Genomic DNA, 18,113 nt, shown 5'->3' on the forward strand with positions numbered 1-18,113 from the left:
GACATCCAGAGTAATGTTTGGGTCAACTCCGGGGCGGTACTGCCCTGACCACTGCAATGGTGCTGGGCCAGCATGTTGCTCGTTGAACTGGCTCCTTTATGAAGAGACAGGCATCATCAGAAATCAGGGTACCCAATCTACCTCCACTGGATGTTGGGGAGTACTGGGTGTAACCAAGAAAGAAGATTAACAGCCTGAAGTAACTTCAAGGCAACCCCTGGTCTAATTTTAGCCAATCATGAGGCAGTATCGGGCCTTCCAGTAAGGAAGGGAGGTCAGAGGATCCACAACCTGATGAGCAGAATAAACCTATTTCTTAAGAAAATAAACTGGTCACTATATGATATTATCAATATAGTAGGTTCTGTATGACCTTACAGCAGCTGATGGGTAAAAATAACTGATAAATGAGCGCAGATGAGTTATCCAATGATTCATTTTCTCTCTGTGCTTGCAAGATTGCATAGCAGATGGCATTCCCAGTCCCCTTTCCTCTTCTTATGAGAAGAAATGAGACGTCGGCAAAGGCTGCGAGGGATCTTCCCAAATGGTTTTTAGGATAGAAGGAGCTATGCTTCCACGAGGCCGCCCTTCCATAAAAGCACTAGAATCTCCACTCTACATTAACCACGTCTGTTACATACCTGGACTCATTCCCTGAAACAGAGCAAGACATAGTAAGGGCAGTCAACAGCATGGAGGTCTGAACACCCAGTTTGACTAACATTACAACATTCACAGCATAATCAAAGAAACTTGGTGGGTATCATATATTGTGCAAGATTCCCTGAAAAAGTGCCTCAGAGCATTTTCCCACCACATCAGGGATAGAAGGGATCATAAATAATAAACCCTTTTTATTTTTTTTTTAAATTTTTTTTTTTCAATGTTTTTTATTTATTTTTGGGACAGAGAGACACAGAGCATGAACGGGGGAGGGGCAGAGAGAGAGGGAGACACAGAATTGGAAACAGGCTCCAGGCTCCGAGCTGTCAGCACAGAGCCCGACGCGGGGCTCGAACTCACAGACGCGAGATCGTGACCTGGCTGAAGTCGGCCGCTTAACCGACTGCGCCACCCAGGCGCCCCAATAAACCCTTTTTAAAAAATAAAATCAGACTACCTCTCAACCACTTTCCTTCCAGTATCGTGCTAGTCTAGGAGACTAGTCATTCAAAACTCCAGGACCCAGTCAGAAAATGTCTGAGTTATATGTTAGGAGAAAACTGTGTTTCAGAACTGTTTTTTACATATTTTTTGAGAGTGTGAGCAGGGGAGGGGCAGAGGATCTGAGGAGGGTAGTGAGCCCGATGGGGGCTTGAACTCACCAACCACAAGATCATGATCTGAGCCAAAGTCAGGTGCTCAATGGACTGAGCCACCCACGTGCCCCAGAACTTGAATGAATTCTTACTCAATTGCTTTCTTACACCTTTCTGTGATTTCAAGAATTTGAAGCATTTAAAGGCCAATCAGAACTCTAGACTGGAGAGCAATGCAGCTATTAGGCAGGAGGTCCAATCCAACCTGCTTCCCAAAGTCCAAACTTAGGACCTCCCAGAGTTAGTGTGTGCATTACAGCATGCTCCAGGATGTCAGATGCTAACAGAGGAGATGGAAATTATAATGGAGTGGGAATTACTTTTCAGTCCCTCTTGTTTTTCTTCAGAACCTTACTGATTTGTAGGTTGTAGTGCAAATTGGTTGAAAGATAAGCTGCTCAAAATAAGGGCATAATTTCTTATCTCCCAGAGAAAAGGTCAGTGGCTTAAACATGATCTCTGTAGCAAAGGGAAACAAAGACATTGTGAAAAATGCTGGGTATCTTATTTTCTAATTTCCATTCACTGACTTCCAAAAACCATTTATTTGCTCTTATGACTGAATCTTTTTCCCTTTCCCTGTCGCCGTTATTCTCATCTTACAGTCTGAACTTCTAAATTGCCTCTATTTCTGAAAAAACTTCAATAAAATGCTACTCTTTTCAGATAAAGGCATTAAGAAAAATCTGAAACAAGCAGGACCAATAAGAACTACTACCTTTAAATATCTTGATAGTACAAACACTAAAAAAAAAACCCTTCTAGGAATGTTTTTTTTTTCTTGTGATGAGAACTTTTTTGTTCTAGAAAGAGAGAGAACGTGTGCATACACACACACACACACACACACACACACACACACACACGCGCAAGCAGGGGAGAGGGGCGGGGGGGTGGGGTGGGGAGTGGAGAGAATCTCAAGCAGGCTCCATGCTGAAGCATGGAGCCCTGTGCAGGGCTGATCCCACGACCCTGGGATCGTTACCTGAGCTGAAATCAAAAGTCGAACACTCAACCAACAGAGCCACCCAGGCACCCCTAGAAATGTTTTATTAAAGGTAGCAGTTAAAACACATACAAGCCCTAGAAAAGACATTATTTTCAACTGAAAATTTCTTGGTAAATAATCATTAGTTACAATGCAACACAACAAGAATCTCAGACTGAGGACACACAGACCGTGGCTGCTGTGCACTGAGGAGTTCTCAGTCGTCTCTGAGCACTGCCTCCATTTCTTTACCTTGTACTCACTCCTCAGACTCCATGCACATTGGCTTTTGCCCTGAACATCTCCCTGGGAACTCTTCTCATTCAACAACTAGTGATCTTCATTGTCAGTCTAATGGACACTTGTTGGACCTTCTCTTGACTTTTCTGCAACTTCGGACACTACTGGCCATATCCTCCCTCTGCTTTTGTGAGAGCTGCTGAGACCCACTCCAGCCAGCTCTTCAGCTCCTCCTTTCTCTCTTCCTTTGTGGGTTCTTACACTCTTGGTCAGGGCTCAGAAGACTTTTTCCGTAACGAGCCAGACAGTAAATATTTTAGGTTTTGCTGGCCATACAGTCTTGGTTGTGACGACTCTACTGTGAGTATAGGCAAAAGCAGCCACAGACCATGCGCAAACGACAGAGTGTGGCTGTGCTCCATACAACTGTACTAATCACACTAAAGTATAAATTTCATACCACTCTCACTGTCACAAAATATCATTCTTTTATAATTTTCCTAACCATTGAAAAAACGTAAAAAAAATTCCTAGCTCATGGGCAATACAAAAACAGGAGGAGAGTCAGATTTGCTTGGAGGGTGATAGCTGGCCACCTCCTAATAAGAGTTGTAAGATGGCACCTGAATTTGGTTATGAGTTGTATCTTTTATTTTATTTTTTTTAAGGTTTATTTATTTTTGAGAGAGAGAGACAGAGTGCAAGCAGGGGAGGGGCAGAGAAAGGGAGACACAGAATCTGAAGCAGGCTCCAGGCTCCAAGCTGTCAGCAGAGCGCCTGACGCGGGGCTCGAACACACAAACTGTGAGATCATGACCCGAGTGAAAGTTGGACGCTCAACCAACTGTGCCACCCAGGCGCCCCTAGTTGTGTCTTTTTAAAAAATCTGAACATGAAGGTGGGGCCTACACTCTTCCCACATTTAAGTTACTTGAGTACAAATTCCCCCACGCTCAGACTTTATCATGTATGCCCAAGTGTTTCCCAAATCACTACCTCCAACTCAGATCGCTCTTTCACCCTTCTTCTTACTCTCAAACTTGTTCCCCAGCTCTCCCCATTATCTCCTAGTTCAAGAAACAGAGTCATCACCCAACCAGCTCCTCGCATCAGAAACCTAAAAGTCGTCATTATCTGATCATCATTACACTGCACTGAACCGAAACATCTCTCCAATGCCTTCCTTCCTCCTATCACCACCGCTCCTAACCAGGTTCAAGCCCTCACTACCTCTCATCTGGACTATTCTGTGGCCATCTATCTGAACCACACGCCTTATACCTCACATTCATTCACTTTCAAGTGGCAGCCAGAAGCATCTCTGAACAAATGGCGCCCACCTTAGTGTTAAAGGATACAGAGGTGTTTCTGCAAGGTGTGAGGGATACTGCGAGTACTTTCGTTTGTAAATTATTTACTTGGAAGGAAAAACCCACCTCAGATCTTAATAAGTTAGAGTAGACTCAAGGTTATCCCAACCACCACCAGCCACTCCTAAATATGCCTTCTGGGGTAGACTCAGAAGACAGGAGTCGTGGCCAATGTACCAGGTATGCCGATGGGAAGGTGCTGCCCCTCAGCTGTGCCCCAGTGGGGTAAAGGTCACGGAATTGCTGCTGCGGATGATAATACCTAAAAAATCTCAACTTCTATCGGGCTGGAGGCTTTTCCCTGTTGCTTTGACTCTCACCATCAGTACTTTCGGTAGCAGAATAAGTGTCACTGAACAAAACATCCGACAGACATTTACCAAGAGACTGCTAAGCGTCAGGCACCAGAGCCCTTCAAAGCTTTGAAGACCACTCCCTGAGCTTCCTCAGGTAGGAACACTTCCCCTGGGGGTAGACATTCCTACACGATTAACCCTTGCAAACATGACACAGGTTCAAATTCATTGACCAATCTGGCCCAAACCGCACAGGCTCGACAGAAGTCGACCTCTTTCTTTCCACGGTGTGGTGCCCATTACAGAACTGCAGATCCCTTCCTAGATGCTGTACTCCTACTAATGCCACTTAAGGTCAGCTTAATTTTTATAAATCAGTCATTTCATACTGATAACTGCACCATTAAGCCAACCATGACCCTAACAGCTTTTTCACGAGGCAAAATTGCTATGTCCAGACCCCTCCAGTGTACAGCCTACCCTAATCTTACCTTCATCCCTGTTATACCTGGTCTGTTACATCAAGCAGCCTCTTGAGATCCTTTTTTAACTTTTTAATTTTTTAAATTATTTTTTAAACGTTTACTTATTTTGAGGCAGGGAATGTGTGCATGCGCACACACAAGTGGGGGAGGAGCAGAGAGAGAGAGAGAATCCCAAGCAGGCTCTGTGCTGTCAGTGCAGAGCCCAATGCGGGGCTCGATCTCATGAACTGTGAGATCATGACCTGAGCCAAAATCAAGAGTCAGACGCTTAACTGACTGAGCCACCCAGGCGTCCTGACTCTTGCAATTCGAACTCCAACATCCAACGAAGCCTCTACATTAAGTGCTGTGTACTGTTTGCAGGCCAGTAGGTCCACATGTCTTCACAGAACCTCCACTTGAAATCCCACCCTATTCTCCAGAATTCTGTGTTTTTGTTTTTTTAAATACTGGAAGGTAAAGACAGAACGTATAAGGAATCTACTTTTTCTCTGAAATACGGACAAATCTGATCTCAGCCCTCTGTACAAACAGAGACTTGGCACCAACACAGCCGTTTTTCTTACAGGGTCTACTGGGGAAAGAGGGGCAGATGCAGAGTTACGGGGAGACTGCCTGAGGAAGGCGTCATCTTTGGGAAGAGGAAAAGGACTCAGAAACATCCGCTGAGGGAAGTGAAGAAGGGGATTTAGAGTGCAGACAGGCTCTTGGAACAAACATAAAGATGTGGTTGAAGTGGGGTAAAAAATCAGAAAGGTCAGGCCCAGTGCTAAGCCGTGTCTTCATATAACCTCCACTTGAAATCCTGTCCTAGTCTCTCCAAAATCTGCATTTTCCCTCTCCTTCTACTTACGGTCTAATATACTCCAGAGATCATTTTTATTTTTACTCTGTTTTCTCCGTGGTTCTACTGACTACATTCCTTAGGAGACCTGAAACAGGTGCTCATCTTTCTTTAGGATTATTCTACTTTATTTTTTTCATGGGGGTGTGGGTGGGGAGAGTATGGAAACTGTGAGGCTGTATTCGATTTTATGGTAGGTATGAGAAAGATCCTAATTGGAAAGAAAATTCAGTAGTAAGTAGAAAAGAAAGTTTGATTTTTAAGATTTTGGTAGAGTTCCGGAAGAGGAATGCATTTCTGAGAATAGACCTAGAGAAAAAAAGGCTGAGAAAGAATGCCTGAATGGATTTTCGATTTCCCAACAGAAACACCACGTACCATACAGGGCAACTTGCTTCCACAGCTTAGCTGGGACGTGGCTTCATGAACATTAAGAGCTGTGGCCAGGCCCAGGAACCAAACCCCCATGTTCCAACAACCACAGAGCCTGGAATTTCCAGGAAAATGCTAATTTTCTCATCTGTTGTCCCCATAAATCATCAAAAAGGCCTATTAATATAAATACTATGTGCCCAAATCCTTTCCTAGACAGTATGTTGGTTTAGAAAATATGGACACTATACCACTATCAAGAACTCTATTTTTATGGTAAAGTATAACTTGGATTTCAAACAAGTAATTTATAAACACACTTCCAAATAAAGCCCACTTCTGGGTTGGTACTGCCTGAAAATACAAGGGAAGAACACTGTTCTAAGTAATTAAGATAATCGTAACTAATAATGTTTATCGGTTTATTTTCTAAATCACTACAAGGTCCTAGACTACATTCTCCCTGAAAGTGCCTTTTGGTTAGAAATACATTACAGTAATGTCTAGACATCTGAGAATTTGTTTCCCAGAACTAAGTTTCCTTACAAACTAGCACGGTCTTTATTAGTTCTCCATCACTGTGTGACAGGCTTTGGCCTGGTGGTCCAATAATAGAAAATAAAACAATGAAGAAACCAATCATTAGAAGGCCTCCCATCACATCTTGGCTGATCCATCATCCTGACCTTCCTCTGAGTTATCACAGTCCTATGTGATTCCCTTCATCTGGGGTAGTGGTTTTCAACCTGGGACATGTCCTGGGGGCACCTGTAGAGCTTCTCAAAATACATCTGCCAGGGCTGTGGCCTGAGACCATGAAGATCTGGGAGGAGGTTCATGCTTGTGTACTTTGACGAGTCTATGCAACAGATTTTAATAAGTACCCTAGTTGAGAACCACACATTTAAGTGGGCAAGGATAGGAGCTAGAACATTGGTCTCAATTCTACCATCCTGAAAGGGAACCGACCAAAAGCGTAGCCAGCACCAGACAAGACTGCATAATCAAAATTAACATTAGAAAGAGAGATCTGAAAACACAGAGACCATTAGGTTGAGGATGATGTGAGGAACATCTATCTATCTGCTTCTGTTTATAATACATCAGTCACTATTTTGCAACAGAGTTAAAATGCATTAGTTAAAAAAAAAGCGTATTCTAGGCTCTAGCTCAGAAGACCATGTGACTATCCTAGACATAACACTCCCTTTTAGGCTCAATGCATGTCATGGATCAAGATGATTAAAAATCCTCTGCAATGTGCATCTGTAAATTAGGGGCTAGTGTCTTGCTTGAAAAGGTTCAGTTCAAAATCATGACCCATATACTTTCCAAACAAGGTATTAATCTTTTTTGCCTCCTAAAAAAATTAAGGCCAACCAGAAACACTACTACAAGTACTTTTAATTTATCATTACTGCTCTTCAGTGGCCGCAAACAACCAATTTAATTACTCTGCACCCACTCTCACTAATTGAGTGGATTGGAGGCTGAGTTGGCAAGAATGTAAAATCTAAACACAAGAAGGTTCCAACAACTTCAAAAGGAAAACAAACAAACAAACAAACAAACAATCTTACCTTTGGTTTTTTGTTCCGTGACCTGAAAAATAAATGAACAGACATAAGTGAATGAGATTTATTTTCTAGTTTGATATTATAAGACTACTTTAATTCTGATAACTCAAGTAATTCAAGCTGTCAGACACACAGGCATAGTTCAAATCCAGAAAAAAAAAGACAAACAAAAAAACATACTAAGAGTCAGTTCGGGCATCCTTTTATAAAGACAACGGCCATATGTCCAGTTATAACTTACATGACCATAATTATGAAGGACACTAAAAATTAAAACCAGAAGCATTCCACCCTCATTAAATGATGAAGTATCTGTACCAGGAATGCTGTTTGTCATTTTGATGATCTGACTAGAAAGCAAATGGATGTAGCCTAGAAATGAAATTAGCCACAGAGACAAAAAGGTTACCCTAGGAGTATGGACTCAAACACTTGATCTCAAATCTAGAAAGCAAAAGTTCAAGGGCCCATCATCAGACGTACCAGAGGCCATGGCAGGAAGGCAGGATTTAAAACCAAGCCATGCCACTTCCTGGCTGTGTGATCTGTTTTCTATTTATCTGTTGAATGGAGATAATAATAGTATCTCCATACAAAGGGTTATTATAAGGATTAAACTGGATATCCTATGCCAATGCTCATAAATGTTTTTTTTTTTTTTTTTTTTTTAACATTTTTTATTTATTTTTGGGACAGAGAGAGACAGAGCATGAACGGGGAAGGGGCAGAGAGAGAGGGAGACACAGAATCAGAAACAGGCTCCAGGCTCCGAGCCATCAGCCCAGAGCCTGACGCGGGGCTCGAACTCACAGACCGCGAGATCGTGACCTGGCTGAAGTCGGACGCTTAACCGACTGCGCCACCCAGGCGCCCCAATGTTTGTTATTTTTAATCAAAGTTCATGGAAAAAGTATGATATACAGCAATGGATGAAATATGTAAATTTTGGACAAATAAAGATTGCTTTGTTGAAAGTATTTCTTTACACAGTAACTAACACCTCTATGGAAGTGATTGACCTAAAAGATTGGATAGGCTGAATAGAAAAATGGGTTTTTAGAGAGTTTGGAAATGATGATTAGGAACCACACGGAAAACTGCTTCTGCTAGTAAGAGAGGAAAATAAAGGAGGGCACCTAATTATACATGCCCTATAATATTAAAACAAAACCACAAAAGGTCATGCGTAAGAAAAACATCCAAAAAGAAATGCGCCAGAATTCTAATAGGGCTTATAATTACCACCACCACCATCACCATCATCGTGATTGAGATCATGCATGATTTTGACTCCCTTTTCCCAAATGTTAATCTTTTAATGCTTCTCTGACTTTGTAATAGAAAAGAAGATGTTTGATTATTTGTGGTTGGTAGGCGTGCCAAATTACTCTTCTGGGTGCTCATGAAAACTTGTCCATCTTTGGAGGGTACGTCCTGTAGCTAACCAGCCCACTTCATAGTGGATTGCATCACACCATTGCCAGACTGAGTTAAATGATCTGGTTGTATGACCTCCTGGAGCATTCCTTACATTCTTGCGCTAAAAGCCAAGCTAATTCTACTGTAGTGAATTTGTAGTAGACAGCACCTTAAAATGTGTTTCCTTGTACTAATTATTACAGAGCTCAAGTCTACTATGCAATTCTTCTAAAACTCCATTTAACCAAGAATGAACTGATTTGTCTCCACATACCAATTCCTTTACGCAGTTTAAATTTTATAACATTATAAATATTTCTTAGAATGCCATTTTGAAGATCAAGTTATACAGGAAGTCAATGCTTTCCCCAGCTGTAAGTGACAAACCCAAATAATGTCAAATGTGTCTTACAATGTGGTTTCTGTTAAAAGAGCTGTCCTCCAGACGGTGAAAGGCTGGATGATCAAAGCATGTGTTCTGCCAACACTAAACAATGATTCTTTTGCGGCGTCAGCTTAACGAATGTGAATGGAATCCTTCCTTGACACCTTTCTCATGAATGAAAATCGAACACAGCTTACTCAGTGATGGCTCTAGAAAGAGCAAACTGCTCATGAGAAAAGCTCAAGTTTAATGTCTGTGTGGAAATAATTTAACTTAAAATAAAAGTCAATTCTTCAAGACAATTACATTGCCAGCACTCATTCTTGACCATTGATTTATTAAACAAATATTTTTTTGAGTCACTCTCATGTACCAGGCACTGACTGCCCTACTTCCTGGAAATACAAATAGGGAATAAAACCTTGCGACACTTAGAGTCAGTCAGTCAAACAGGGAAGCAGACAGGAAGAGATTATAAAGCACGAGGGTAAGCAGCGAGAAGGATGTGGAAGCACCACAAATGGTGCTGACTGAATAAATGAATGACCGTGTAATAGAACCTCTGGCACATTCTCTACAACTCTTTGCATCATAGCACATTTTATGCCTCCTAGTTGAGGCGCTGTCTCTACAATAAGGTTGGAAACCACGAAGACAATCACATGGTAAGCTTTGTACTCTTCCTTAAAACTGCTAAATCAGAACTTAACTCTGAAATTACATGACGGTTCAGTCTGATAAAACAATATCCAAGGCCACATGTTGGCCTGGATCTTGTGACAGCCAATCTAGAACATTTCTGAACAAAAACGATTGGATTTTCATTGTTCACAACTAACCAATTGAAATTTTAGTTATGGTGATTTTCCTCTTTGCCACAACTTCTGAACCAGTTCTTAATGCAGATGTAAGTACAGAGGGAGATTGTCCAGCTGTATATTTTTAGGGGCACTTGAGTGGTTCAGTTGGTTAAACATCTGACTTCAGCTCAGGTCACGATCTAGCGGTCTGTGAGTTAGAGCCCTGCGTCGGGCTCTGTGTTGTGAGTGCAGAGACCACTACAGATCCTCTGTTACCCTCTCCCTCTGCCCCTCCCCTACTCTCTCCCTCTCCTAAAAATAAATAAACATTACATTTTTATTTTTTACTTTTTAATGTTTATTTATTTTTGAGAGAGAGAAAGAGACAGAGACAGAGTGGAGAGGGGCAGAGGGAGAGAGAATCCCAAGCAGACTCTGTGCTGATCAGGACTTGAACTCACAAACCGTGAGATCATGACCTGAGCTGAAACCAATAGTCAGACGCTTAACCGACTGAGCCACCCAGGTGCCCCCAATCCCAATTTGCTCTTGAGTAAACCCACACCATCTTGTATTTCAAATCATTTTTCTATTAGTGGGATCCACAGCAAAAGTTTACAGATGCATATATTATAAATCACTCCCAGATACTGATATTTTCCAGTTGAGAAACACTGTTACCTAAGTGAAGAATGTAGACTGTCTAGTGCCTGAAATAATCCCTCCATTTGGTATCTTCTTGTTACCAGCCTTCACTCAAGTTTACCAAGGTCCAGCCTATGAATCATACATTCATACGGACTGTAAAACCCAATTCTTATACTAACTTAGTTGACGAAATGTAAATGCCCTAGAGGAAAGAAAGCCTTTGCTGAGGTTCACTCTCTACCATTCTGGTAACACCCTATATAGCTGGTGGACCTGCTTATTGCAACCTCAAAATGTGAAATGGGGCTGTGTCCTTAAAGGGAAGTAAGTTTGAAAAAGGCCTCTGGGTTGTCCTCTGGCGTCTTTATTCAGACTCTTTACTGACATTGTAGACAATTCTAACAAGCTCAGATTAGAAGCAACACATTAGAAGTAGGTACCCTGAGAGCATGAGGGTGAGATGGTGAGCACACCACTATGAATAGAAACAGAAGCACAATTAAAGACAAGACTTTAAAGAGTGCACACAGCAGTCTATTATAACACCAAACAATAACGAGTATTACTTATAATTAAGTCATGAAGGAAAGATAAAATTACATTCTGTATGTTTAATGTGGCAGGGTCACATGCAATTCAATTCAGAAAATATTTCCAGTATGATTTCTTTAGGCTGGGACTTATAAATGATCTAGTTCAAAAGTTCAGAAAACTGAATTATGGGAATATACGCTATAGCCCAGAATGCTGGGAAAACTTCTGGTGTCCTTTAAAGCCTACATCGGTTTGTGTCCAACTGTCTGCCTTGAGTCTGTTCTAAATCTAGAGTTCCCTCTGAACCCTGTAACAGTTTCTACCTCCCTAAACTGAGCTTCAATAACCTGCCACTGTAGCAGGACCCTCGAACCTGCCCCACAGCAATGTCCTGCTTCCCAAGTGTTCTGTGTAGTGGTAACAAGAACTGGAGGCAAATCACTTTACCTCCAAAAATGGCACAAAAGTCACCTGGGTGCCTCAGTCGGTTGAGTGTCCGACTTCAACACAGGTCATGATCTTGTGGTCCGTGAGTTCGAGCCCCGCATCAGGCTCTGTGCTGACAGCTCAGAGCCTGGGGCCTGCTTCGGATTCTGTGTCTCCTCCTCTCTCTGCCCCTGCCCTGCTCACGCTCTGTCTCTCTTTTTTAATAATAAATAAACGTTAAAAAAAAAAAAAAAAAAATGGCACAAAAGCAGGCCTGCCGAGCCAAAGCCCAAGTCAGGCAATGCTAAAGAATGGGAAGGTGGGGGAAATAAGATTAGACAAGGGCGGGGCCTGCAGGACAGACACTGAAGCAGAGGACAGCACCCTGGGTCAAGCATGTCAACTAAGACCTGTCAGTTGGCAGCAGTGAGATGTAGGTCTTTTCCTTTTAGCCTCTCTCCTTCCCTAAGCAAGCTCCTCAAAGCCACACAATACCATCTCCCCCAAAGCTTTAAGCAGGCCCACTGGCCTGTGAGGGAGGTTTCTTTATGGAATTATCAGAAGGTGGTCTTGTACAGATGACCATGCTGGAGAGGAACCAAAAGGAGAAGAACATTGGGGTGAACTACAGAGACACTTGAAAAGCTAGTTTATAAGCTGACCTAAGAAAATGGAGATTAACTGTGATACGACTAAGGACATTCGACAAGAATTTAAGTGGCGGGGACTCACTTGCCTTTCTTCATACTGTATATTGGTGTTCTCATTAAATCAGCTGCAGCATTATTGAGTATTCTGTGGTGACAAATGTACGTCTTTAACTCCCACTTTCTAATCGTAAAACTTCCAAGTGAACAAAGTAAGCAGCATTATTAAGATGTCAGGTATCCCACCCAAGGCAGTTACTTATTCTAGATGCTTGGTGGATGTAAAGACAGACTTAAGTCATTAAACTCACCTTCTGAGTGGCTTCTTTTTTCTTTTTATCCTCTTTCTTCCTTTTCTTGTCTTCCATTAACTGTTCTTCCCTTTCTTGCTCCTTCTCTCTGTTAAAGTAATGTCACACCAGAAGGTTAACATTTATATTCACAGTCTATTTGTGTAGCAAATTCAATGCTTGTAGACGGTATGCAAAATATGCCATCTCTGTGACTGAGCATAACACGGTATTTTACTTAAACTAAGAGGATGCATAAAACTCACCACATTCAGTTATCCCCATATTTTGGTTTGTTATCTTTTCTGCAAAGTAGGGCTTCAAGTTTGGTTTCAAAGAAGCCCATTAAAGCGAGCTTTACAATATCCTCCTAAAAGAACACACACACACACACACACACACACACACACACACACACACACACACACACGTATTTCCACTCAGCAAAAACCCGGATTTGAATGTGGTAACATCCAGTTGGTTCTGGAGATATTCCTGGATTCCATAGATTTATAGAACTCTTAGTACCTGGTCTTAAAAGTACAAGTAGAAAACACATAAAATACAGCATTAATAATGTCAAAGAAAAAGGAATATATTTTATGAAAGGCAAAAATTCTTCACAAATAATACAGAATATATAAATTCGCTTATGGTACACAAATATCTATCACAATTTAGGTATTCTCCCCTGACATCATCAGAACGATGACTATAAAATCCTATTTCTATATTCTGTATTTTTCTTCTACATTATTAATATTGTATGTTTTACATGTTCTCTACTTGTGTTTTTAAGGCAGGTACCATGTGTCCTATAAATCCATGTATTCCTCACCAAGTGACTTCACAGTTGCATCTTGCTGAACCCCTGAATTGAGACAACCAGGTTTTGCTGCCCTCAATTAGAACAAAAGTCATACGTAATACTAAAGATTCTAGTTAAAGAAATGTGCTGGAATGTTAAGAAATTAATATAATGTAATGCCTCACATCTGAAAAGTACGTTCAGAAAGTAATCCTTATTCTCTTATGGAACATTCTAATATATATTTGAATATAATGCATATAGGAAGCTGCCAACTTTCACTCTCTATGTATCAAATAGGAAGAATGCATTGCAAAACTACTGCTGTTACTTCAGAGCTCAAGGCAGGAAATCCTGATGCCACGCGTCCTGAACTTCAGAGCTGGAAGGAGACTCAGAGCTCTAGTTCCCAGTGCCCCCAAATACTGAACTGATACTTGTGATTTTAGGTGACCCAACACATCAAACTCATGGTTTGCGGACGTGGCAAAAATCACAGGGACAGTTCTGGAAGGAATCACTTTTGGGGAATGTAACCGCTCAGCCTGTACAAAGGAACTGAGGACCAACAATGAAGTTGGCTCTCGTCAACAGACAAGTAATGCTTTATTTATAGAAAACAAGAACTAAACAACAACGACAACAAAACAGGTGTTTTACCCATGTATCGAGCTTTCTGTGGTTCTGTTCACATTGACAAATATTGGCCTTTCTCCTTCTGTGCCTCTGGCATAAATATACAAAATCCTAATGTGCACAATTCACACTCCGAAGGTAACTTCAATGAAAACTTTAAAAATATAACCAAGGGGGCGCCTGGGTGGCTCCATCGGTTAAGCATCCGACTTCAGCTCAGGTCATGATCTCGTGGTTCGTGAGTTCGAGCCCTGCATGGGGCTTGCTGCTGCAGAGCCTGCTTCAGATCCTGTTTCGTTTCCCTCTCTCTCTGCCCCTCCCCTGCTCGCGCTCTCTCAAAAATAAATAAACATTAAAAAAAATAAAAATAAAAACACAAACAAGGAAGAGATTTTATTTTAATTCCCTTAGGTTGAATACTGGATTTCTCTGGAGTCAGAATGTGTGCACATCAGTCTCAGGGTGAAGCTCTTGGTGAAAATCCACTTACAGCACTGCACTACTTTAAGAACACGGCTTTATGAAAATTGGCAAGATGGATGTTGACCATCTAAGGTAGGCTGGCCACAGATCCTGTTGTATTTGGCTCCCGGAGCCTCTTGCTTCCTCTGGCTCCAAGTGGAAAAAGATGGCGTTCCTCATGACCCAGTTACTGTGACTTGGTGCCTATATTTTACAGTGCAACAGACTACAGAAAAAGAGCAACCACAGTCTAAAAATCTGGTTAAATATTCGATGCTCTAAAAAGCAATAAATTGCAATTTCTAGGTCTATTCTACAAAGTTTATTTTAAAAATGCAATGTAAAAAAAAGTAAGTCTTTAATGAAACACATTCTTAAAAACAACTAACCTTTTCAAGTATTTTTTCCTATAAACAGGTAATTCAGAGAAAGGAACTGAAATTCATGTTCACTACAGGCAGATTTATTTCCAAAACAAATATTTTTCAAAGCTTTCCAGGAGACAGGCTGTGCTTTCACCCTGATCTTTTACTGCTTATATTGGTAGAATTGAGTTTTCTCTTTAGATTTCACTTCCTTAGGAACAATTTATTTTCCCAAACCAAACCTGACTTACAAACCTGCTATTCATTTAATAATGAATCAAAAAGTACAGAGTTCACCTTTCTTCTTCCTTTTAAATGTTTGTTTATTTTTGAGAGAGAGAGACACAGAGCATGGGAGGGGAGGGGCAGAGAGAGAAAGAGACACAGAATCTAAAGCAAGCTCCAGGCTCTGAGATGTCAGCACAGGGCTTGACGTGGGGCTTGAACTCACGAACTGCGAGGTCATGACCTGAGCCGAAGTGGGACACTCAACTGACTGAACCATCTAGACACCCCAAGTTCATCTTTCTTCTAAATCAGTTGTGCTCGATCTTGGCTGCACATTAGCATCTTTGGAGAGCTTTAAAATATCCCCATGCTGAACCAGAGCCCAAGAAAGCGAAGCAGGTACCCACGTGGGGAAGGTAATGGTTACATACAGAGGGATTGATCAATAAATAAATATATTAATGATGATGACAATCAGGTTTATCACTGTTGAAAAAGGTAGTTACCAAAATGGAAAGGGAAAAGTCTCAAAAGAGTCCTGTGGGCCTGGATCAGAATTAGCTATTGGCATCAACTCATGGTTTTTAATATATAGAGACAGACATAACAATAAACATGGATATAATTTTGTGAGCCCACATGTGTGTATATTCCTTCATGTATGCAAGCACACGCGCGTGCGTGCGCACGCTCTCTCTCTCTCTCTCTCTCTCTCTCCTTAGCTCTATTACCGAGAGGGCTTGGGAACAAGCAACCCAAATAGCAATGAACACAACTAGTACCCAGACTCTGGCTTCTAAATACCATTCTTAACTAAAAGAACTAGAGTTCTTTTTCAAAAAAAGCTAATTTGGGGCTAGAAGAAAGTACAAAATCAAAGAGGAATGCTTGTTGCCCAGAAGCAAGGAAAAGCTCAACAAATGATGTGGCATGTCAAATGCTTGCAGATACCAATGTGAAGGGGTTCCTACAAGCTAAACCTGGGGCAATATGAGCATAAAGATAATGACGGTAAGAAATCTTAAGTCATTGTATACCACAGGAAAACATGAGTTCATCCAGATAGAAATAAGTATATAAGTTAAAGGTGAAAGGAGTGGAATATTCACATAGTTTGAAAGTGTCTCCCCGTAAAAATACTTATTAATCAAAAAGGAGAAAAGAATAATTACACAGAGGAGAAGCCTGGCAGACATCACCTTAATCAAGTAAAATACATGAACATCATCATAATGGAATAAATTGAAATCATGAGTTACGTGATTAGATACTCTGAGAACACAGAATTTCTTCTATGATACTCTTTTCAAATATGTACAACCTGAATATCATCATGATGAAATGTCAGAGAACCTCAAGTTGAGAGGCATTTTGCCAAATAATTGTTCTGCAATCTTCAAAAGTTTCAAGATCACTGAATCAAGGAAACGGAAGGAGACCAACGAGACATAATAACCAAATGCAAAGTGTGATCCTTTTGCTATAAAGGCCATTACTGGGGTATCAAATCCTGAGTAGGGGCTACAGATTAAATGGTAGTAATGTATCAGTGTTTTGTTTTGTTTTGATGGTTGTTATTGTGGTTATATACAGGGGAATGTTCTTGGTTTTTTTTTTTTTAAATACACTAAAGTATAGGGGAAAGGGATGCAGGTGGTGGGACAATGGGATAGTAATTTTTCCTAAATGATTCAGGAAAAGTGTTGTTGTTTTTAACATACTTGCAACTTTTCTCTAAGTTCAAGATTGTCCCCCCACCCCCCACCAAAATCAACAAAACCATTACCAGGGTAGCACCCCAGGCCCACTACATTGAAATCTCTGGGGAAGGGGGTGCCTGGGTGGCTCAGTCAGTGAAGCGTCTGACTTCAGCTCAGGTCATGATCTCATAGTTCGTGGGTTTGAGCCCTGCGTCAGGCCCTACGCTGACAGCTCAGAGCCTGGAGCCTGCTTCTGTGTCTCCCTCTCTCTCTGCCCCTCCCTCACTTGTGCTCTCGCTCTCTCTCTGTCTCTCAAAAATAAATAAACTTAAAAAAAAAATCTCTGGGGAGAGAACCGTTGCTCTAAATTCTCATGTTTAAGCCTACACTGTAAAAGGTATTTACACCTCAAAAATCAAACCTCCCATCCAGCAATCAAATACAAGCGTCAGGTGACTAGCTTGTTCCCACTTAACTATCAACTACTTCCAAGTCTGAAAGGAGAAGAAATCATTCATATTCTCCCTCAGCCCTAAATACACAGCCAGATGCTAGTGCAAACACTGAAATCTAGAATAAATCTAGAATAGTAAAAAGCCAAAACTTCTTTCAAGAATGTCTAAGGTGAAGATAATACAACAGTTGCCTTCTTTCTTTCTTTTTCTACAATAACCATTAATTGAAAGAAGTAGAAGTAACTTTTTTTTAGAAAGGCAATACTTGAATAAAGGGGAAAATACCCAATATTCACCTAAGCGAGGCAGAAGAGGACTCCTGTCCTGCTCACAAGTTCAGAACACTGAAGAGCAGTGGTGCTGACATTACTAAAAACCTGTTGCATCACACATTCAAAAGCTCCGGAGTGTCTAGGACCACCACACAGGGCAAGTTAAGGACGGTGCCATCTGGGCAACTCCCCAGAGCTCACATTCAAGGCCATGCACACTGCAGTTCCAACTTCCATATCTTTCCTCATCTATTCCGCGTATCTGACAGAAAAACTTTCCTCCTTTTTGTGGCCCAATCATACCTCTTATCCTGTTGTCAAGTCCTGGTGTAATATCCATCCATTGGAGTTCCCTGAACAACTCCAATCCATAGGAAATGTGCCCTCCTCTGGACACCCCCGCAACCATTGCCCTGGCTTGTCGCCGGGCCCTTGAGGTGTTGGTTGCTGTCAGTCACCAGCAGCCTCAGACCACGTGAAAGGACTTCCCTGTAGCAGGGTGGCCTCGAACATGGCTCTGGGAAACCGAGATTGGCCTGGGGCT

At 41.5% G+C, this 18,113-nt stretch overlaps 1 protein-coding gene across 19 annotated transcripts in view; it reads right to left on the reverse strand.

Moving 5' to 3' along the window:
* The window catches only part of TNRC6B (trinucleotide repeat containing adaptor 6B), a 257,779-nt gene that overhangs the window by 65,162 nt on the left and 174,504 nt on the right, over window positions 1-18,113 (reverse strand). For all 19 annotated transcript variants that reach the window (XM_058682112.1, XM_058682104.1, XM_058682101.1 and 16 more), the window contains 2 exons: window positions 12,665-12,752; window positions 7,498-7,519 (listed from right to left, as the gene is read on the reverse strand). In XM_058682112.1, the coding sequence (XP_058538095.1) occupies window positions 7,498-7,519; window positions 12,665-12,752 (110 nt within the window). The remainder of the gene's footprint in view (window positions 1-7,497; window positions 7,520-12,664; window positions 12,753-18,113) is intronic.

This window comes from Neofelis nebulosa, chromosome 8 (genome assembly GCF_028018385.1).
Source record: "Neofelis nebulosa isolate mNeoNeb1 chromosome 8, mNeoNeb1.pri, whole genome shotgun sequence".
In the NCBI taxonomy this organism is placed as follows: Eukaryota; Metazoa; Chordata; class Mammalia; order Carnivora; family Felidae; genus Neofelis; species Neofelis nebulosa.